The sequence below is a fragment of the Pomacea canaliculata genome, linkage group LG10 (assembly GCF_003073045.1).
Source record: "Pomacea canaliculata isolate SZHN2017 linkage group LG10, ASM307304v1, whole genome shotgun sequence".
Lineage (NCBI taxonomy): Eukaryota > Metazoa > Mollusca > Gastropoda > Architaenioglossa > Ampullariidae > Pomacea > Pomacea canaliculata.
In genome coordinates, this window is record NC_037599.1 from 24,051,328 (window position 1) to 24,075,188 (window position 23,861).

General features: G+C 44.3%; 1 protein-coding gene across 1 annotated transcript in view; it reads left to right on the forward strand.

Annotated features, from left to right (window-relative positions):
* The window catches only part of LOC112574473 (eyes absent homolog 1-like), a 67,271-nt gene that overhangs the window by 25,140 nt on the left and 18,270 nt on the right, over nucleotides 1-23,861 (forward strand). The window contains exons 9-12 of the mRNA XM_025255570.1: nucleotides 2,224-2,282; nucleotides 4,463-4,607; nucleotides 6,422-6,472; nucleotides 6,877-7,037. Of these exons, the coding sequence (XP_025111355.1) occupies nucleotides 2,224-2,282; nucleotides 4,463-4,607; nucleotides 6,422-6,472; nucleotides 6,877-7,037 (416 nt within the window). The remainder of the gene's footprint in view (nucleotides 1-2,223; nucleotides 2,283-4,462; nucleotides 4,608-6,421; nucleotides 6,473-6,876; nucleotides 7,038-23,861) is intronic.

The following is a 23,861-nucleotide window of genomic DNA, read 5'->3' on the forward strand; positions in this document are numbered from 1 at the left end:
CATTAACTTCCCAACTTCCGGTCTCTCATGTCTCGGCTGAAAGTCTTTTTCTCGTCTTCCTGCCGCCTTCTCATTTTCTCCTCTCGCTGTCTTCTCGTCTGTCTGTCGCTGTCACGTTGCACCCCTCGCGCTGTGCTCGGTCTTTTAATTCTGGCCTCGGGCTTCGCTTGCTGACTGAACCCTACTCACGCTCGCAGCTCCAGCACCTCACGACTGCCGCCTACAGACAAGGCACTTCCTTACCACAGATCATGTTTTTAAATTGGAAACTCTAGTCAGCGACCGAGTCACCCTCTTGGGGCTAGGGAACGTGCTAGGATTTTTAGGTGCGAAAGACTTCCCTAACGAAGACAACCACGAGTACCAACCCAACCTTTTTTGTTTTTAAATGGACCAGAAATAGTCGATTATCTTCGTACACTACATACTTAGATTAAACCATATATTTAAAAAGTCCCCAACTCGGGGGCTAAGGACCAATGGAATTTTTACATGGGTGAGAGTTCCCTCAGGGACACCACTAAGAGTACCAGAACTTTTTTTTTTTAACATTCCCTTTGCACTATCGCTTTTACACTCCTTAGAATGCAGCAGAAAGGGTCAATGGGTACTCACACGTCAGTGACAGGAGGACCAATTAACTAACTGAGAGTGAAAATAAAGACGAAGGAAGTCCGTCTGAAAGGAGAGAAAGTAGAGACAGAAAAGCTGATGTGACAGGCAAGAGGCTGAGAACGCGCGACAGCCAATGAATTGCTCACGGGATGAGGCTTCGTATTTATTTTGACACATTCGACTGTAAATTAGTTTTTTTAAATTGTACTGAATAATACAATCTGTAATATATATGGACTTTTAAAAAGAAAATTTAGTACATGGGGTATGTATACAAACTCTCAGGAGAAAATTTTTCTGGGGGTGTCAGGTAGACGTAGAGGAGATTAAGAAAAAATATTGGAGTGGTTGCAGTGAGTTTAGAATTTGCGCGTGGAAACAAAGTGACATTAGGGTTAGGGGTCAGAGTGCACCATCAAAAATAACCTCAGTGGGTTCACGTGAGACAGACGACACTGGACCAACTCTTACACATTCTCTCTCTGTTTTCCTGATTCTTCAGAGTTCTTCATCGTTATTCTCCCCCGCCTCCCCGTTTCTTTCCTACATCTTTACAAGTCGTGCTGAATTTTTTCTCAGACTTTGTTCACCTGTTTCCAACTTTATTTTTTTATTTGCAGCTGACATATGTTTTGTGTGATTTTTCTCTTTTCTTGCTTGCATGATTTTTGTGAGTATATAATTTATATATATATTTAAATTTAACACAAGCCTGAGCAAGGAGGTGTGTCGTGACTAACAATCAGGCCGGTCTCTCCGCCCACCCGGGACTGGAGTGGCCTTGCCCTGAGTACAGACGGGTAGAGGGGCAGTGGTGTGGTTTCCACGGATCAGAGACTGGCACTTAAATACGACCGTCCTTTGGTCCGTCTGTCTGTTGTCTTCCTTGACTCGCTTGAGTGCGCGTGTGCACTGATGTACATGTTGGTGTAGTCGTTCTGCGTCAGACGTTGAGTGCTGGACTCTAGGGAGGGTCAGATGGTTGGAGACTGTATTTAATGGAGCATCGGACAGTTAGGGTTTTGACAGTAGGGGTACTCGACGCTAGGGAGCATCAGACATGGGGTACAGGACACTAGAAAGTATCAGACCTCTAGGCATTGGGGAGCAGGAAACGTTTAGGTTCTGGACCTTAAGGCGAGACAGGTACTAAACACTGGGGACTAGTCAGACAACACTTGCACTACCACTCGAATAAACAGGCATGCACGCTGCCCAGTTCCTTCCACTGCCAGCAAGTCCATCCCTTCACTTCTTTGTCCCTCCCTCTCGCCTACCCGTCAATTCCCACTCGTCATCTCCCTACCCGACAACATCCTCACTTATTCTACTCAGTACCTGCTAGCAGAGTCGCAGAAGACATTGTGGACTAATGAGACTTGTCGGCGTGAACTCTTTGTTTTCAGCACCTCCAGTGCATCTTGTGTCACCTCCGTGTTCATTATGGTAGCATAAGATAGGATCTGATATGGAAATTATTTTTATTACGATTGACTGGAGACTGTGTACAGCTTGAACACATAACCAATGATGTGGGACTGGCCTTAATTGTTGTGGCCCTCGGTGGCCGTTGTAATGCTCGACTTAGAAGTCATTTGCCTGTTGCAGGTTCCGCTGGCCCCGGCTACACTTCCAGTCCCCCGGTGATGGGCTACCCACCACAGTCGGTGAGTACTTTGTTGTCGTAGCCGCTCAGCATTGTCTCATAACCCTGTACCTTCCACCGGATGTTGCCAGTCCGCTACCTGTAAGGGGGGGGGGGGTTACTAACAAGTCGGCATGTTTGGTGGGTGTGGGAGGTCACTAGTGTGACCTGCAGTTTGCCAGTTGTGACTGGACACCATTGAGGTATCTTTGTAGACGTGTCGGGTGCATGGAAAGGTTCTGGCAGCGTGTTCAGTGCTGGAAGACAACAACCGTGTGAGAGTGTGACGAGGTCCTACAACAGTTACAGCAGGTGTTGTGCTGCTCCAGCTGAAGCTGAAGAACTTCCTTGACACTTCTCTTAGTTCACTCCACGTTCACACAATCAGTTTTAGAAATAACAATTAAAAGTAACTTTTTTCAAAAGAGGTAAAAAGATTATTAATGCATGTATATGTTAACTATGCAACCCTAGGCTTTATCGTAAAATAATAGGAAATTGTCTTCCTGGACAGACAACGACTGAAACTGGAGAACCAGTCTTAAATATTGCAGTTTGTTGTGTCTGCTTTGATGTATGAATATTGATTTCATTGTTTGGGTTCATTCGGGGAGGGTTCGTTTAGTGTTAGTTCCCTTTATTTATTCATTTTGTACTGGGCACTAGGGGAGGAGTGAGTATCGCATTCCCTTTGTTGTCAGTACGAGTAGACCTATCTTTCTGCTCCTAACCCCTCCCTGACATGGATTTTTGGTGCATTATTAAAACATTTACTTGTTAAAGACATCGGGTAAGGTGTTGCCTCTCCTCGTCATCCAAATGGAGTCGTTGTGCCGTGAAGTGCTGGTGGTCAGTGTGAGAGACCAAGCCATGAGACGGTGTAACTCTGAGAATGGTAGACGTTAGGAAACCATGTTGGTTATCATGAGTGATCATGAAGCATCGGTCAGTTCAAAGAATCAAAGACAATTGTCAACCCACACTCTAGAAAGAATTTGAAGAGTTGGTAATTGAACAGAAAATCCTGCCTGTGCTATCTTTGGTTTACACACTAAATAAGAAACGGATTCGTTTCTGAAGGTATGTCGAAGTTGACGTGGAACACGAGTAACTGTAACGGGGTATGTCCACCTCGGTTGTCGGTTACCTGTCACACCTGTGACCCTATCGGCGATGCTTAGGAAAGAAGCAGAAAGGTGTTCAGTCAAGAAGCGCGCGCCGACCCTCCTGTGGTGCAAGTCCGTGCTTAGTGTGCAGTCTCCGTGGTGATCTCAGTACCAGCCGTCTGTTCCCCCCAATTCCTACCCCCCGGGTGTCTATTTATAGTGCCTTGCCCAGTCGGGGGGACCCCCGTCTCGCCGAGGCTGTTACATCGGCGGCGCGCGACAGTCATAGGTCTCGCGAGAGTTGCCGGCCCCGCGAGGACACGGCCCCGCCATTAGCGAAATGGAACTGTCATTATCCGCCTTTGTCATGGCCGCCCAAGCGAGCGGTGGGCTAACGACGGACACCGTGAATAATTTACACCGCGCCTATGACAAGCGGCCACAGGCAGCACAACTCACCTCCACGCCGGCTCTCCTCCACCCTGGAGTTATGGCCCATAAACTGCCGCCGGGAGAAGGTGGGAGCCAGATGGGTGACGGGTGGCTTGGGCAACGGGTGGGGAAGAAGATTGGAGGGAGGAATTTGCTCAGGTAGAAGAAAATCGATGGCCTCCTGCACCACTTGCGACTCAAAGATCATCGCTGTTGTTGATGGTGGTGGTCGGTGGAGGTTAATGACTCCTTGTTGCGCGCGCAAACTTGCCCTGTAGCCCTGTAAGCCGGTTACAATTTGGTTCGCCTGCTTATTAGTCGTATGTAGTTTGTAGATGTCTTTGTTATTATAATTACTGCTTCTGTAGCCGTTTCGATGACCTGGTAGCAAGCAGTCCAATAGATATGGTCCTTCACTCCTGAATTATGGTAGGTGTATGGTGCCAGCGTGATCCGAAATGGAAAACGAATTCACTTGGGTTGGGGCTTCTGACTGCGTAAATTCTACTTTGTGTGTGAGAGAGAGAGAGAAAAAGATTTCTTGGACACTTGGTGTCCTCTTTCCTCCTCACCAAATTATTTGGCCTTTTCCCATTCGTAAAAAAATGTAAAAATATCTTCACTAATTGGCTTTATTATTTTATTTGATGTTTGTGTTTTACAGGGTATAGACGGCTTTGCTGGCTACAACTACACGCAGTACCCTTATCAGTACCCGTACCTGGGGTCCGCCGCAGGTGGTGCAGTGACGTCAGTTCCATCTACCCAGACATATCAGCTCATCGACAGCCCAGTGACTACCTCCGCAGGTAAGGTCGCGTGGTGCTGTGTTTACCCCTTGAAGCAAATTCCGTGCTGTTTTGTCTGTTTCCCTAATGATGATCTTCCTTTCTTCAACGAATCGACCTTCCCATTCACAGTCAGTTTAGTCAGCCTGTGGAAAATAATGAAATAACAACACCTCATATCGCTTCGGAACAAGAACAGCCAAGTGTGAACAGTCGCCAAAGTATATTGTGATCTCTGGGAGACGTAGTTGGGGACAGTTTATTTACAGAAACAGGAATTGATGTAACTGAGAGGTCGTGTGGGGTCAGAGTGAACAGCATAAAGGGGTGGCGATATCACGATGTGGTGGGTAGTTTAGGAAGAGGGAGAAAGGCACAATCAGTGCAACTTTGATGGGCAGGTAGATTAGTAAGTAGAAGTTGGGGTTGGGGAATACAGCTGACAAGCACCAGCAGGAAGCTCCTAACGGGAACGGTGGGGTGTGGGGGTCTCAGCTACCCACCCCGACTCCGTCATTGTCTCCACCACCTGACTGGCCACGCCCCCGGCCCCCCACTCGCCTCCTACTCGTAAATCGTGCGGGTGGGCGGGTGGGCTGGGCAGCCATTGCGGCTTGTCCACGGTGTTTGATTTAGTGATGTGTCTTCCCTTTAATTTGGTCCTCGCCGCTCTCTGCGCTTGGCTTCTCCTGGCAAACGGTCTGCGTGCTGGAGAGAAGAGAGAACTACACGCATGCCATCGACAAGACACTTTGGCTTATATTAAAAATCCATGCTGCTTTTCTTTTATGCTTCCGCTTGTTCTCGCGTTCTGGATGCATTTGCAGTCGGGTTGGAACTCACACGTTGTGCCATGCAAGACTACAGAAGTTGACGGAAGCTCTGGTCCATCTGAGAGCGAGCAGTCACAGTCAGTAGCGATAGTCTGCCCCTGATTGTGGACTAGGTCTGTGGATCGAGACCTACTGATCATCTATATTACTGTCCTGTGAGCAGTTCATTGCTGATTAATGTTCACCTTTTAACCCCATCTCCTTGGCTACCCCTCAGTTCTCCACCTCTCACCCCACCTATCGTTGGCATGTACTCTACTCTCTCCTCTATGTGGCTACCATCATAAAGTCTTCACGTACCCACCCTTTGCGTGTGGGGAGGAAAAGCAGAGGGGCGGACGCTGGAGTCGGTGCCAGCCAGGGAGGGTACTTTTCCTTTCACTCGCCACCCTTCTTAGGCCCTCGCTGTGTGGATGTGTGGTGGGGGTGAGGGAGATGGGAAGAGTGGCTGTGACCTGCGTGATTGGGTTACTCTTGTTAATTATCGGTCTGTCCTACTTCAGGACCCTCACGCCTCCTGTGATAAGAACAAGCCAGCGGGGAGCGTCTACAACTATCTGTCTGAGCGACGACGGCCACCTGCTGATCTCTAATTTGCCCACCATTGTGACAGTCGTCACCTTTTCTAAAAGGGGGAGAAAAACCCGCACAAAATCTGATGTTTGTTTTTATCGCCCACAGTAGCCGACTGTTCCCCCCTTAACCCCTCTCCACAAGTTTATAATACCATGTACAACTTTTTTTTTCTTTATGATTTGGCTGAGGACTGGCTGTAGGGCGTATTTCAGAAACGTTCTTCGCTGTAGTAGGACTTTAAACCCGATGACAATGTTCTACGATGACAGTTTCATGATGTGTGATGCTTTAGATGGAGATATAAAAAAATGCTTTCAGATTATGCATCGATCCAGATTTTATTTTAAGAGGAAGGTGGTGTTAGTTCCACCCTACACTTCACTGAAAAGTAGAAGAAATGACGATTCCCCTTTACTTGTGTTTCAGAAACACCCTACAGCCCGTCGCCGCCATTGAAAGAAAACGGAAGTTCAGCAAGTAAGTATCTGAACTGAGGTTTTGATCGCCAACGAGCGAAATTATGATTTGATATACACAGACAGAAGCTTTTGTTGTACGTTAGGTGTGTAAACTAACTTACAAACCTATGTTACGTAAACGAGACTCGATTGACTTATTCAAATTTGGTGTTCAGGTATGCTAGGTGTTTGTATTACAACATAGTGACGTAGACATGTTGCCAGGTATTTGAACACAAGACAGACATGAAGACATGAGACAGACCTGACAGACCGTGCTTAACATGGAGGCTGAGGTTTCGAGGAGAATAAGACGGACGTGGTGGTGACGTACTAAACAGTGAGACGGACGTGGTGGTGACGTACTAACAGTGTGACGGACGTGGTAGGTCACAGAGCGGCGTGGTGCATGATGTGCTGCAGGCGCGCCTGTTGCAGGGCGGGGAACCAAGCGTCCCAAGCGGCCGCAGCCCTCGCCTGGCCCCGAGTCAGACTTGGAGCGAGTGTTCGTGTGGGACCTGGACGAGACCATCATCATCTTCCACTCCCTCCTCACTGGATCTTACGCTCAACGATATGGCAAGGTAGGCAGCTTCCCGTCGTCTGCTATCACTAGTAGGATGTGAGAGAGTTGGTGTGTCGCTACTAGATGGTGTGTTACAATGAGTGTGTACATGATGAGGAGGAGAAAGTGACCGTTGTTTTCAGTTCACGGTTTGGCTTCCCACAACTTCTCGAGTTTTCATGTTGAGGCCGTGACGCAGACGACGCGCTGAAAGTTGTCAGCTTTGTTTGTGAGGATGTTTGTGTGTGTGTTGCTTTCTGACCTGAATCTTGTTTATGTCAGTGAGGATACTGCCTTCTACAATTATTCACCTACAGATACCTCCACATTAAGACAGAAGAATCATTGCAGTTTCACAGATAGAGGATCTTTGTCTTTGAGCTGACATAAAGCAAAGCACGCTTATGCCCCGGGTCAATGGTGGGCTTTATTTGATTTTTATTTTATTTTTTTAAACCTACACTTTCGACAAGTAGTGATTGTGATGGTGAGAGTGGTGCTCTATGGGTGGAGCAAATTAGGAATAAAGGTCTGGCCTGGCCATGAGAGAAGACCTGGGAGGAGGAGGGGATAGAGGCTGGCGGAGCAGAGCCGTGGCAGAGCGAGATCTGAAAGAAAAGGTTAAAAAGGGTTAGCCTTCAATGGTTCGGCGGGGAACTCTCAACATGTTTAGGCCATAAACAAAGCAACATCTTTATAGTGCCAACGCCGGCCTGATACACTGACGATAAGGGGGCCGCAACAGGCAGTCATTGGGGCAGATAACTCCGCCAGCATCCCAGAAAAAGCAGCTGCAGCCCATCTGTATGACGGCACCACCCTTCCTCTTTTCGGCTTTTGAAGTCTCCCTCTCTCACTAACTCCCTCCTTTCATTCTTTCTCACTTCTTTCAGTCCTTCCCCCGCCTGATGTTGCAGTCGTTCCAACTTTACCAATCCTCACCCACAAATTTTTGTAGCGGAACGAAAAAGTTGAGTAAAATTAATTCGGAGTTGTTCGTTATGAGTTATAAAGTTTACCTGCAGTCCTTAGTTGAACAGTTTCCAGTCTCCCCACACCACCACCACTTCCACCACCTCCCTGTTCATCCTGAAGACGTGGGGGCGTTTGATGGAGACGAACGGCGTTTATTGATGCGCAAGTTGCCTCCCCTCCTTCTTTTAGTCGAGAAGTGAAGCAAGAGCACGTAAATCCTACACCAGACCTCCATCCTCGTCTTTGCAGACGTGAGTTTGTTTTCCCTTGAGGGTCGCTGTAGCCCCGACATCCACCCCACTCACCCAACCCCATTCCGTGCGCTTGACGGCGCCCAATGGCGGTTACTTACGAGTTATCGCTCTTCATGGTTGCCGACCCGTGAGTTATCTTTTCTAGCATGCTGCTGACAGATTAGCGCCGACTTTACGAGTCGGCCATGTGACAGTTGTGGGGCGACCTGCTATGTTGATGTGGTTGTAGCTGTAGTGCACCGTCGCAGGTGCAAGACGTGATGTTGGTCTTCGTGGTAACTGCAGGAGAGAGGGAACCGTGGAGAAGAAAGTGTGTTCGTGTGTGTGTTCGTTCTAATGGCATTAACAGTGGGAAGCCTTGTGTGTGTGTGTAGAGGTTCTGGGCGAGGGGAGAAAAGTAACTACAGTCGAGTGTCAGCAGAGAGTAACTGAAAGATGAAGCCTGCACCTTGCATACGAAATCATCGTTGTGCATTCAATGGTTTGGTAGTGAGTTAAAAAGGGAGGAAACCAGAATATTCAGAGAGTCTGCAGATCGTCCGCTTTTGTATATTATTATTATTATTATTATTAATAATATTATTATTATTATTTCTTAAGCTGTTTGGAGTTTTCCTTAGTGACCTTTTCTTCGGCAAATCGCTTCTGTCGCCGGTGATTTTGACTCACAGCAGTAGTGATGTCGGTTACTGTTTCTGGTCCAGTAAGTGAAAGGCCGAGTTGACTGACCCTCACGCACTGTTATCACAGATGGAAGCATTGATTTTTTTTTGTCCATCGAGAGAGAGAGAGGAGAACTGTCTTTAGTATAATGGGGATAAGGTGATACGCCTTGATTACTGGTGTACAGCACTAGTAGTAATGTTATTACAATAACTCACCATCCACACGCTCACACCCACTCCCCAGTGTTTCCTGGCCGCGGGTACCGCAGTTCATTCGCACTCTAATGAGGAGACACGATCCACCGGGCTGCTGATGAAGGGCTGGCTGTGCCTCACTAACCAGAATAGCTGCAGCCTTCAGACACTTCTTTGTGGCAAATCAGCGATCTCCGGTGTGTGTGCCCGAGTCCTTGAGGGCTTCATTTACGTCTGGACACTGACATTTCTCTCTCCACCACCGCCATTACCTTTGTCACCCACAGACCTGTCGCTGCAGCACCGACATCTTCAACACTCTTCCCGTCATTGATCTCATGTGTGATGAGGGAGGCAGTACTCAGAAGCTGGTGTGGCTACCGTGGAAGCGACCCTGGGTGTTTCTCTAGCTGATGCACAAATTTCCTCCATCTCGCACCCTACAACCACCACCCTCACACACACATCCCCTTATTTTCTTCACACCTCGTCCCTCCCCACCCTCACACCCTGCAGGACCGTGGCCAATGAAGCCCAACCCCCCCCCCAACCCCCTCTCAGCAGGTGAAAAGAAACATTTGCCGGTGTGAAAGGAGCCGTTGGCAGCGGAGCCTCGCAGCAGACAGCGGTCTGACACTACAAGCCAATTATTGTGCAAGCCGACGGTTGCTGGCCTTTGATGTCGGCGATAAGCACCAATCGCGGGCGGTGACCCGGCGACCCCGCGCCATCAGCAGCCTGTTAGAGGTTGGTCTGCGTCTCATCACCGCAGCAGGCAGGGCGCGAGCGTGTTGGCGGCGGTTTGTACGGCGGAGATAAGGCCCCAATCACGCTGTTACTTTCTCTTTATGGGATAATTATATAAGCCGGCCTGCTTTAATGAAGACAGTTTGCTACACGCGCGTTTGCATGTCCGCACTCACGGGGCGGGGGCTAGAAGCGGGGGCCAGAGCAGGGAGCTGGACCTACAACCGTCTGTAAGGTCGTTAGGTTTAGTTTTGTTTCGACTTTAGGTTCGCATCTACGCTGTTTTCACAAGGTTCAGTCAGTATTTGTGCTTCCACCAAGACCAGCTGAGTGTCCGTCCATCGGACCTTTGCACAAAAATGAGCTCATCTCTAGACGAAGCGACAGGTAGTACGTGATCCTACCCGCATCTCAGTTCCCCACCTGTCTCAGTCCTGGTGGACAGTCTGCACTACATCTTCCTTTCTCTCTCATCCTCATGCAGACCCGTCGAGTTATCTCCAAGTCCTTGCCCATTGCGTTTTTATGCCCTTCTCTCTGTCGGATAGATGTCTGTTATCTTGTCCAAACCACCCTTACAGCCCCTCACAGCTGTTGCCCATCTCTCACCTCTTCACATTTATCACCTCGTCTCTCACCTGCGCGATCGCCACCTCGCACACATCGCACCTAGTGTACGACGATCACCTACAGGTGTTCAGACCTGTAACTTTGATGTCCATAGGTGGTCCACATGGAGTCCCTCGTGCCTGGTATCTTAGAGACGAGCATCACGTGACCACGCTTGGTCAATGCTATCCAAACGACTTAGCGTGGACGGAGGACCAACCTCAGACCTGCTTTTGCGGGTGGTCTGCGGTTCGAATCTGCGTGAATTATGGTTTTTATTAGTTCCATCCGGTCTGACTGTGTCATTTTATTGTCGCTTTCGATTAGTTGTTATTGCGAGCCATCAGAAGCCTACACTTCTTACATCAGCTCGGACACTTGGTCGTCCACTCTTCATTAAACCGCTCGAGAAAAAGAGAAAGGGAATGTAACGATTGATTAAGATAGTTAGAATAAATGTTTAACACAAGAAAAACCTTTTTTATTAATTAAACTTACAAAAGCTGTAGAAGCAGCAAGGTTTCGGCCGTTTTTTGTAATTACACGCCATGAATTAATGTGATGGCAGCTGTCCGTGTAGATCAAGCATGTCAGCGTCTCCTCCGTCTTGTTCTCGGGTGGCCGTCACTGCCGGGTGCGGCAGGCGGGTGGTTAGGTGTGTCGTGCAGACGCTGGTGACGATGTGACAGTCGTGGCGTCTCTTGTTTGTGCCAAGCTGACGCAGTCAGTACCGACGATGGCGGGTTGATGAAGCTTCTTTTTTCCTTTTTGTTTTAAATCCCGAAATTACGTGCAGTGGATGAGGTTACTGCCGGGTATCTGCCAAGCCACGTGTTGGGCTGCTTGGGTAGTTATCTCCCCCAATCGATTGTTTTACAGTTACGTGCTCCTGGCTGTCACCAGCACCTGGGTACCCATCTCTCCCCACCACCACCGCCCTTCCTGTCCTCAATCTCTGCACCGTCGACACCCTCTCACCCTCACCCCAATCTGTTCGTCAGGCACTAAGTCATCCAGTTTGTGGGTGGGCTTCAACTCCAGCTTGGCCTCGACATACTTGACAGGGTTCCCAGGTCCTTGCAAGGTCCTTTTAAGTCCTTTTATATTGAATTTTCGCCAAAAGGCCTTTTAAGTCCTTTTATTTGCCATGCGGTCCTTTCAAATTCTCACACAGGTCCTTACATTTTCTCTGTGACCCTTTTAAGTCCTTTTATCGATAAAATATTACAACAAATTTATTTCCGGAGTAGACTTTGGCGCAAAATACCGACGATTTTTTCGCTGCATTGCTATTTTAATCACATGACTACCCAGTCTCGCTCGCGGCGGGAACGTCCGTTTCGGCCTTTCGCGAGTTCACTCTCGTCGTGTCGACCACATTTCTTTGTCTGCTTAACAATTTGAAAGATGCCGGGAAGTGCTCTTTTCAGGAGAAGTGGCTAAAGGAAGACAAGTATAAAGATTGGTTAATAAAAGACTTGAGCAATAAACATTGGCCGATGTGCTGCCTGCAAAATATCTCTGAATCTTTCATCAATGGGCGAAAGTGTTCTGAAACAGCACATGGTTACCGAAAGACACCAAAGGCAAATAAAAGTATTTCTGAAAGATGCGCGCTTTTGTGTAACTGATTACTTTCGTCATCGAGAACATCCACAGCCCGCTCAAATCAGACGGCACCGACCAGCTCTGCAAGTGTGTCCAGTAAGTTGACAATTATTTATCTTTAGCGATTCATTTAGTTAACGATGTGGGTACTTAGAAAAAACACATTAAATTTAAAGCGTGCATAACTTTTTTGCGTTTTTTCCACTCTTTATTAAGCCTATCGTCTAATTTACAGTGAAGCCAATAGCTTAAAGATCAGTAAATAGCAAAGAATTATTTAAATTAAAAAGTTGAGATTTTCATTTTCTCATGATTCGAACTACAAATAGAGTTTTATACAATCACGAATCTTACTACAGCTTTGCTGCAGAAAATTGATCTGAATTTTGGCATCTGATCAGGAAAGATTAAAAAGAAAGTATAATTAATAATGTATGCTATGTATCCTATTTTACCAGCAAATACTTATTATTTTTGGATTTTTAAAATCAAACAATTTAACATTTAAAGCCTAAATCAGTTAGCTGAAAATAACTTTCATTTTCAACTATGCTGCCATCTTTATACTTTAACTTAGTTTAGTATTATTTATATTATCAGTCATTAATTATTGCTTTTTGAACCTTCTTTATTCAGACAGAACATAATGTTTACAACATTAATGGTAACTTAAATGTTTTCTTTGAAATAGGTTTCGTGATGAGCACATGAACGATTGAAGGCAGAATCCTGTGGATCTCAAGATTGTGAATCACACTACAGTTTCAGATCTGCTGAAAAGTCTGCTGAACTGTTTCGACTATAGTTCCCAGACAGCCAAGTAGCTGCAGAATTTAAGTGCGGTCAAACAAAAGCCAGTATCTAACTTCATTTGGGCTTGCTCCTCACTTTTCGAAATTGCTTCTGACTGTGTAAATTCGTCGCCTGAGTATGTTCTTTTGTTTGATGAATCTTCTAACCATAAGACTCAAACTAAACAGCTGGATTTCCATGTTCGTTACTGGAGTGACAATGCTGTAAGGACTCATTACCTGACCTCGGAATTTTGTGGGTCATTCCTAGCCATAGACCTTCACACAAAAGTTCAGTAAGGTAATTAGCGAATCAAACTTCAAGCAAGCTAATTTACTTCAATATTTCTATGGATGGACCTTCTGTAAACCTAAACCTCTTGAGAAAATTAATAACGACATGATTACCAATCACAGTGTTGGTTTGTTAAATGTGGGCAGCTGTGGGACTCCATGTTATGCACAAATGCATTTAAGCGTGGGTGCAGGCTCTCATGGGAGCTTGAGTCATTTCTTACATCTGCTTATATCTTGTTCAGAGACAGCCCAGCCAGAAGAGAGATTATATAAAAGTAACTGGTTCCACATCTTTTACCAGCCAAGTTCTGTGCTCACCGATGGCTGTAAAACATTCTGTTGCTGAAAAAGCAATGTTATGCTTCCATACTTGGAAAATTTGTCAAAGCTGCAATGAGAAAAAAAATAACATTGCCAAAGAACAAATCTTTTGATATTGTAAAAGCTGGAGTCTTATCTATCCCTTTGCTTTCATGTCGTCTGGCTTTCTTAGTTTAATTGCCAGTATACTTGAACCTTTTTTGAGAAAATACCAAGCTGATCAGCCTCTTCTTCCTTTCCTTTGTTTAGACTTACATGACATTAATGAAAATCTGATGCACAAATTATCAAGTTCAATGTACTTAATAAATGTGAAACTGCCTCCAACTTTGCTGCAGGTTTGATATATGCAACAGTTTCTAACCATGTCAATCTGAGCATGATCGAACTTGCTTCAGTTGATAGACTACTGGCTGTAGCTAAGAACCAGTCATCAGTAAACGATGAACTCTCATGGCCTTCAGAGCTGAATGCAGAGATTTTTTGAAAGCAGTTGTTCTAAAATTGCAGGATAAATCTCCACTGAAGTACACCCTAGTGAGAAACAATAACTTTCTTAAACCCAAAGACCATGGGGAAAAAGACTAAATCAATTACAAAAATGAAAAGGTTTTGTGTATGCCAAGGTGTGAAAGGTTTGATGATGTGACTTGTGACAAGGTATTGTCAGAGTTCCGTAATTTCTTGACAGTTCTGCACGTGGTGTGGTAGAAGGCTTTTGACCTATGACACAAAAGACTGGATAGTTGGTTTTATGGATGAGTGCCTTGCTGGAAAAGCAGAGTTTCAGGTGTTGTGGTCTGTTGTCAGACAGTTACTCCTACTCTCATGGGTCAGGTGTCAACTTACATGGAATAGAGGATTTAATTCAACAAAGAAACAGTAGCTGACAAACTTAGTCAGGACTGTTGGCACTAAAGCACGCAAGAGTATATTCTTGATCATGATCACAGTGTGGAGGGGTGGAAAAATGTTGAGATCCTCTCAAACCAACTGTATGATATCCGCTTCTAGCCTATGGCAGTATGAACGTTACCTCTCTGAGCAAAGCGGCAGAAGGAACAGAGAAAAGCAGGTCACAGAAAGAGATTAGAGATGAGGCTGGTATACTCACAAAAAGGCTAAGACCCAGCCGAAGAACGACACCTGTTGGAATGGCTGACAGACATAGTTCCAGGCTAGAGCAAAAAATTTTTCACTTATTGAAAGATCTAACAACAGCGTTTGTAGCCCAAAGACAAGAAGAAGGAGATAACAAAGATTCAGTCAACCATTGATAGATTACACAGGAAGAAATTAAAAGGTGTTGAATTGTGACATCGAATTAATGTTTGATTTCAGTTTAATAAGGCCTGCACAATTCTGTACATGTATGCTATGGAACATTGCTTAAAAACCAGAACTATTTAGAGGAAATTAGGTTGTGTAAAGAAATTGTATTGTTTAGTATTGGTAAAGCTGTAGGGGTGACAAAGAATTGAATTTCATCATGAACTTTGTTTATAGTAGATGATCTGCTTTTTCATTTTGTAATCTTAATCTTATGTGATTAGTATATCATGCTGTTTAATGTATATGTTTGCATGTGTTACATGTATGTGTAATAAGAATATTAAAAATATCTCAGGTTAAAATAATGCTGAATCTTGACAGTTCGACTCATTCCATCTTTGTTTAGCATTAGGATCACATCTTTTCATCCTCATCGGATCCTCATCCTTGGACTTCCTTATCACAAGAAAATGTTTGTCTACACATCTGTACACACTCAGTGCCTTCGTATTCCGCAAAAACGCTCTTTTTCAAAAGTTCTTTAGAAACTTACTCTTTCTTGAACTTTGATCTTCTAGTACTACTGTGCATAGCTCTATTTCATCTCTCTCTTCCCATTAGAGTGGTTGCGAGAAGAGACACGTTGACTGACTTTTGTATTACACAAAGATGGCTTCAGGTTTTCAATTATTATTACTTAATTTAGAAAACTTAACATTAACGTGTATGTTATCAGCGCCGCTATAAGCACTTTTTAGTTATCTAATCTAAATATGGCAGACAGCATCAAAATTAACTCTTTGATATTTATACTGAAATAATTGTATTGAGACATAAGAAGACCACAGATTCATAAATAATACATCTTTGCCGACCACACAGAGAAAAACTTAGCTTGTATGACTGTCACTTAGGTCCTTTCGAATGCATGAAAGCTTTTAAGGGTCCTTTTTAAGTCCTTTTTGGCACCATCCCTGATCCCTGGGAACCCTGCTGGCACTCTCTGTTGTTCCACCCCACTCAACCCCATGTCGCCCCCTCGGTACTTTTGTGATCTCAGCAGGACGGCCGCTGGTCGCAGAAAGGCGTAGAACTAATGGGTTTGGGGCAGGGTATGGCTAGGGTTGAGCTGAGAGTGGAGAGTAGCAGGTAGCGAAGGTCCAGCAGCTAGGTTGTTCCCCCCTGCCGGTTAGTGCCCAACTACAATTATCTCCCCTAGCTAACCAGCAGGTTGAGCCATCACGGCGTCAGGACACAATTAGACACAGCGCTGACGAAGGCCAGAGCGACGAGGAGTGGAATCATTTGCTAATTATTCGCATCCTTTGAAGCCTCAAAGCGTTTCTCCGCTGGGAGATGGGTGGCAGTGCAAGCTTCCAGAGGACTTTGGTTCTCCTTCCTGCCTTCCTTCCCCTCCACGCCTTCTGTTCAGCGACAGTGTTGCCTCAATCTGACAAGTAGAGTCGCAGCCTTCGTTCTTTCTAAATTTGTTTTCTCACCGTTGTCTTCTGCCTTCGCTGTGAAAATGATTTTTCACTGGTGATTTAGTCTAGCCTGTGTGTGTCCACCTACCCGTTTGCCCTTTCTGGACTTTTTTAATTTCCAACTAGTCATCACTTTATGTCAAGCAGTGGTGTGGAATACCGCTTATAATGCGTTGTCACCCAGAGGAATAGTTCGGGGTGTCTGGAGGTGACGGACCGTTCTCCCCACTCCTCCCATCCTGACGTAGGAAGAGAGAGCGAGCGGGAAAAAGTAATAAAGCCGCGGGGAGGACGAGAACCCAGAGGGGTTGTGGTGCACATGAGTCTGCAGCGGAAGAGAAACTGTGCGGGGGAGGATAGAAGGTGCTTGGATCCCTGCTGGCTCACTCCGACCCGGCGCCAACGTGGTATGAAAGAAAACAACACGCCGGCTGATTGACGGCCTGCACTTGATTTCAAAGCAATCAGGTTGTAAACGCCGCCTGACAAGCGGCTAATGAGGCTAGCCCGAAACAGCTGGGTGTTGGGCGGAGAGGGAAGGGGACGAGAGGAGGGGGGAGAAGGGGAGGGAGGCGAAGTCTGGGGTAAAGATGAAGAACGTTGATGACGTCAGATGTTGTGTTTACGAGGAAGTTTCGTTGGCTATTGCTGAGCAACAGCGCGGGTCAACAATAAACAACCCGCTTTACATCCTTCTGCTTTTAATAATACAGTTAAGTGGATACCCGGAGTATAAGCCTGACGGTTAAATGGATGCCTCTTAAGTCGGGTTTTAGCATGAGGTGTTTTGTTTGTCGGTAGTAGATGTAGTAGGCAAGCCAGTTGAATGTGTTTTTGTTGTGAGTATGCCAAATCCCAATTACCTTCCATCATTAGACCTGAACCTTTGGTAGCGTGTGACTGAGGGTTCCTCGCTACCATAGCATTAAGTACCGACAACCCACCAACCTTTCCCACTGGGTCACGTGCTGAACACCACGTGGTTTCTGTCTGACCCTGACCGTTGTCCTGATTGACTCCAGTATTGTCCACCAGCGCCATCCACCAGTGTGTCATGAAGGTTTCTATCACAAAACACTCCTTCCCAACCTTTGGCAAGAGATCGCTGGCAATATTTGTGCCAGCAGTGTGGGAACTACTTCCTGGTGCACATTCACCATGCTGTCACTTGTAAGATCCGTTATATTAATCAAGGTGTGGCCACAGGTAGCACTACACGTATAGAAACATTGAGGTAGCCTCCAGTATGGTGTTGTAGCATCCCGTGTCTCCCCCAAGCTTTCCGCCTTCGTGTACGGATCCACGCAGCGTCCTTGGCTTATCCTCCCTCCTCAGTGGTTCTCACTTTTCTTCACACCCTCGCGGATGTAGACAGCTCTGGCAGCGTACTGTCTGAGCCTCCACTTGCCAGCGGAATGGTTAGACTGTTCACGACTCAGTGATTGGCTGCTGTTGACCAACTGCTGGACTTTGGGTATTTTGAACATTTTTAGTCATGAATTTTCCGGTGATCTAGGAAAGGAACTACAGTGAAGTCAACCTTATAAGTCGCTGGGGTCAGGGTGGTGTCGGACGTCAGCACGTCACATGAGCCAGTTGCTCCGACGTGTTCAACAGTAGAATCAGTTTCGTCTTGTAACTCTGGGCATCAGCACTAGAGCATGGCCAGTTGTGTTCATTCTCCCATCAGCGTCCATCCACCCCTTGCTGTGTCTCAGACCTTGTCACGTCACCCACCCGGCCGCGAATTTGCTTTTCCCGAAGAATTTTGTTATAGCGACCTCATCGAGCCTTCGGATTGGCCGCTAGCTCACGTGACATACCTCTCTACCCATACAGCTTTTGCACATACACATATCGCACTGTTTGGGTTGTCTTTCATAAAAGAGTTTCGATGTGTGACGAGCGACTGCTACGCTTCAATAAAGGTGAAATTGCACATTTCCACTGGGGGTGTAGCTGTGTATGAAAACACGCAGGCTAATAAATTTTACGGAAGACGCCAATATTCATCGGTTAGATTGTCGTAAGGTTAGCGATAAACATCGTCGATGATTTTATTTTTAAATCATTTACGTTGTAGGTACTATAACTGTAACCATCTACCAAAACAAATAAAAATGACGGCAAAAGATCCTTCTTATCTCAGTGAGACTAGTGCACCCAATATTGAGACTGTCTGCTTTCTCCCTTGACTCCGCTTTCTGTTGCTGCGGTCATCAACTTTGACTTTTCTGTGTTGATTTTCCTACCATACACTGATGATTCTTTTTCAACACACTTAACATGAGCAATCAGTTCTTGTTTTCTTCATCTGTTAACCCATGTACATCAGAGTTTATGATACTGTTGTGTGCTGTTAAAAATAACATTCCATCCCGCATAGGAAATTAAATAACAATATGTACTTCAACATGCATGTTAAGATCGGTTTCTCTCCACCCCCACCTCCCCCAGAAGAAGTCTGGCAGGTTCTCAAGTTCTAGTATGTCAATAATCACCTGTTGGATGAACAATTTCCTGCAAACGTTAATGGCTGCAAAAGCTATTTTGTTTTTGAATCTTTTCAAAAGAAACAAGCTTTTTTTTGTAGTCTATATTGTTCAAGCATTCTACTATATTCTTGCAACTTGCAGCTCATGATAAACTTCTTTAAACAGAGACTCACAAACTCAATAAACAACTGATTGTCCAAGTTTTATTTTTTTGTTTTGCGGTTGACCACTGTTCTGTTACACAGAACAAGTGGTACTCCTCTATGTTAAGTTATAAAAATAATTTTCTTAGCAATTTAAAAAGTGAAATATTTTTAAACTAGGAGAATTTTAAAGCCCACACTAACCTGAGCTCATAATAGCAAAATTCGCAAAAGACAACAGTCTAGTAAAAGCACACAGAAATGCTTCTGCATTCCAAATTGGCTTCTGACATAACACTAATCAGTTCTGTTAATTCTACCAGTACAACATTGAGTATCATTAACATTCTATGTAATTACTCCAGAAATTTTGATTATATATGCTTATGCCCACTTGTATAATCCATGAAACAGGTGAATGAAGGAAGCTCTGTATGCAACTTGTTCATCTGACATGTGTGATTGTATTAACTTCAGCTTCTGACTTGCAATGTTATGATGTTATAGAATAAAATGTTACATTAAAAAACATTCTGTGTAAAAATGAACAAATTAAGACATTGATATAAACATAATTTCTTGCTAGTAAAAATGTTCATAAAAATGGGACACGTAAATCATAAACTAGCATGTAAACTTAAAATATCGAGGACTGGCAAAAGACAATTCTAACATTCTTTGTATATTTTACTAACATTAGCATAATCATAAAACAAATTCAGTTGACTATACTGACAAATACATGCTCATTCATTTGGTGCATTATCTTGTGGTAAAGCCTCTAGCAAGTGAGTCCATTTTCTGTTATATTCTTCAATCCAGTATCATGTTGTGTTTCGGTATTTGTGTTCCCTATTATTTTGAGCAAGTTGTTTGCCATAGCGTTTGATAGTAACTACTGTTTTTCCTTCAGCAATCTAAATGTTATACTGGAAACCATTCTGAATAATAATAGCAACATACACACAAGAAACAATATTAGGATTTACAAGAGTTCCATGCTATGTCCTGACCTGATATTATTTTCCACTTTCATTGGTCACCAAACAGGTGAAATTATTACATAAGGCAACTCAGAGGATGATTGAAAGCATGATGGCTAAACTCTTTACCTGAATTTTCAGGGTACTCAATTAGTTATGAGTGAGCGCGAGGAGGATAAACTTAGTTTAATATTCAAATGTCCAGGGCTTGGATTTCTATAACAGTGCTAGTGTTATATATATTATACATGACTTAATGATTAGAGAAAAATATGGGCCATTAAGATTATGAAAACTCTAGGCCGAAGTGTAACCATTACTTATTCAAAAAAACTGTTTCAATCATGCAGATCGTACTCATTCTGCTTAATGCCTTTGAATGTAGGCTTCCAAGTGTGAAGAGTAGAGGTCAATCTGTTGGCATGCAAGACTCCTCAGTGTCATCAAAACTATTCTATAGACGCTATTAGAACAGAATAACATGCCATGAACTGGAACACAGAGCCTTGACTATTCCATATGAAACAAAATCCATATTTGTACAGAAAAATCATCACATAATATAGCCATGTAAGCTTTTGTCTAATTTAATGTGTTAATCATTGAGAAAATGCAGAGAATAGGACAGGGATGCAGATTTACCCTGTTTTAATCCTTTTGGGCAGTTATAACATAAAGTCAGGTCCCCACCAACCCCTTACATACTTTGATAGCTTTAACCATTTGCCAGGTATTACCATTTTTCTGTAATACGGTCCAGAGTTTTTCTCTAATCACTGAATCGAAAGCTCTCTGGAAGTCAATGAAGGTACATAGAGCTTTTCATGATTTACTAGCTGCTTCTAAATACGTGCCACCAAAGTATATGATCTTGTCTGATCCCTCTTTAAAGCCTACTTGTTCTTCACCAGAGTACTATGTTGCTCAATCTATTCAGTGATTCTGTTTTTGTTAAGTATAGAAATGAATTTCACTTACATGATGTTAAACAGAGAAATACCTCTACAGTTTTCTCAATCTGAAGGCTCGGGTAAGGTCCATATACAAGAAGTTTTTAGGAAAAATAAATATACATTTAGTATCACCCTTATTATGTAGAGCTTGCATGTAGCTTCAGACCATGCATACAGGAAACAAACCATTTTCAAAAAAGTGGTTAAACTGAGCTAAAGGAAAGGGCAATGGATGTGAGGAATATTAGAAAACTCACTTAGTTGGGCCCTGCTGCTTCATTATTTTTCAGTGTGGTGTGAGAGCAGAAAGTGTGTATGTGGACATGTGTGAAGGAGGATATCAAAAGCTGATTCTGACGATGTGTGTGTCATGTTTCCAGAAATCTCTAGAGCTACCATTTGGATGTGTGGTTTTTTCCAATGTTCTCGTTTTGTAGGACACTTTGCTTAAGTTGTGGTGGAGCTCGCTGAGGCCGCCGCTTGGGGGCATCACGTGTTGAAAACGATTCAATCCTTTGTTTCTCAGTGTCATGTTTTTTTGGTGGTCTGCCTGATTGTAAACATCGCCTGACCCAAGAGGCATTTGTCTGCGGCTGACGGCTGTTGGTTGGACTTTAATACACCTCTCTTTATGACTGAAAAATGCATGCATTGATGGTCTTTACCCAAAAGTGTGCAGGCTGAAACACGACCTGTGTCTGTTTTAATTCTCTCCCAACTTCGATACAAAAGCCTCTACTGCTGGTGCATATTCATTGGTATTTTCATTCAACTGTTTCTCCACGGAAGCTACAAAGGTTGTGGAACCTCATTTTAGTGTTGTCAACTCTTCAGATGTTACAGAGTTATCAAATTCATCTGCAGATATCATTATGAAGAGGATGTGAGTCAAATGATTGCCTCCTTTTCAGTTGTTGTTTCCTCATCAGGTAATACAGGTTTTCAAATTCGTCTGCAGAATCATTGTGAAGAGAAGTGAGTCAAATGATTGCGTAGCGTTCATTTTCTTTTCTGCATCAGATATTTCCTCAAGGCAATCTTCCAGATCCTGTGTCTGCCCCACTTCCACGTATGTGGTGCAAACCATGTGAATGGCACATTCTGCTTGCCTGTTGCAAGATACATCATGTGAGGACTTCATATTTTTCATATGTTCTAGGCTAAAAGATTTTGAGCCTCCAGTGAGTAGTGGCTAACTACTGCAAACTGGGTGTTTGCATGTGCACCATTTTTCCTAACTTACATGTGCACATTTCAATAGACATGTCCCACCAGATAACACGCCTTCCCACTGTGCACTTTGAAAATTGTTCGGCAAGGTGTTATCATGTCCTTAGTGAATTTGTCTTGCTGGTACGTACTTCTTGGATAAAGTCATATCCAGGCGTTTGGCGACATCTATGAGCCTTCGCTCATAAATGCTGCAGCTTGTGAGCAGAAATCAAGCAACTGTGCAGGACTGATGCCGAACTTTGAAAGCATCCTATCCTTTAAAATCCGCATGGCTGCCTCAACAAATTGTTGGTGTCATTGCCACGAACAGGCAGCTGCTCACCTCTGTGGCAGATGGCCCACAACTGCTGAACGCTCATACAATCGTTTGACATATCTATAAAATGCTGTGCTGCCAGAGACAACAGGATCATTCCTTAACACCCAGTGTAACAGACCGACTGCAGCTGTCTGATTGTTCCTGCGTACAACAAGTTCGGACAAGTTTCAGGAGGTGAGGACGATCATCTCTTGGAACTGCGTGCTTACTGTCCCACAGAAACCGCCATACTGCCTGAGGATGGTGAAACACGCACAGAATAGAATGGATTTCTGGAAACACCGTTCAGTCCTTCTCTCCATTTCACAGTCATCTGTGAGAATTACAACTGGCCTCTCTCCCCTCGTCCATGCAAAGGAATCTTTTGAGAGGCAGCCTCTTGTAAAGTCCAAAGCCTAGCTCTAGGGCATCTGTTGACTCCAGACGTGGTTAAATAAATGCACCCATGGCAACCTATCAACAGCAGCACTGTGTAAGAAGGAGGAAGACCCTCCCGCAGTTGTAACGTACTACCTCCCCCCCCCTCATGACAACCACAGATATCAATGAAAACCAGCTCACCGCTAGGCCCTATGCTTCTCGCTAATGCGCCTCATTAAAGGAGTAAATACACAGCAAATCACAGTCTTGTCCTTATATGAGCTCCATTGATGCACACTTCAGTTTCTGTTCATTTGTATAGTTCTCAATCAGACTATTTACAGCAGTCAGGAGACCTTGTCCTGAATCTGCACCGTAGCTCTTCTGGAAAACTTGGCATACAGTCTGGGAAAAAAGTGCATATCGTGATGTTTGTTATAATGAGAAATACCATTTGGAGAATTAAATTGTCACACTAACTCTGAACATGCATTGTCTCGTCCACGGACTTCATTTTATTAAACTAATGTTTAAACTAAAAATGGCAAGTAACCATCACTTCTTGTGGACAATTGAATAATTTGGTACCAAGAGCGTCTATCAGGAAAAATTCAATCTTATTCCAGTTTTAACTTATATTACAACCTTATGATCAATGATAAGTTGCTACATGTAATTTGACCCCATATACATTGCTTCTTTCCAGAACAGAAAACACAAAAGTGACCTATTGAAATGTAACCTTGTGCATTGCAACATTGAGAGTAGCCATTCAATGTTCAATGAATGATGCACTTATGTAGTATCACAAGAGACTTTACTTACTTGTAAACAAAAACTCAAGTCTGGAGCAAACTGAAAACGGTCCGGAGCCAAATAGATGTAATTGTCTGGGTGCTCCATCTGCAGATTAAATTTGTGACAATTGAGAGCAGATGCTGGAGTGTGCCCTCTAGCAAACAAATCTTTAAATTTTGAATTGTGTCCTCTGAGACATCCCGTCGTTGCTGCATACTTGCATTTGCCCTGTGATTGGATGATTATGCACATGGCTCAATATGCACAATCATAGGCAAAGCTGGCAAATGATGGTCACTGCTTTTTTTTCTGGAACAAAATAGTTTAGCCTCCCATGTAAA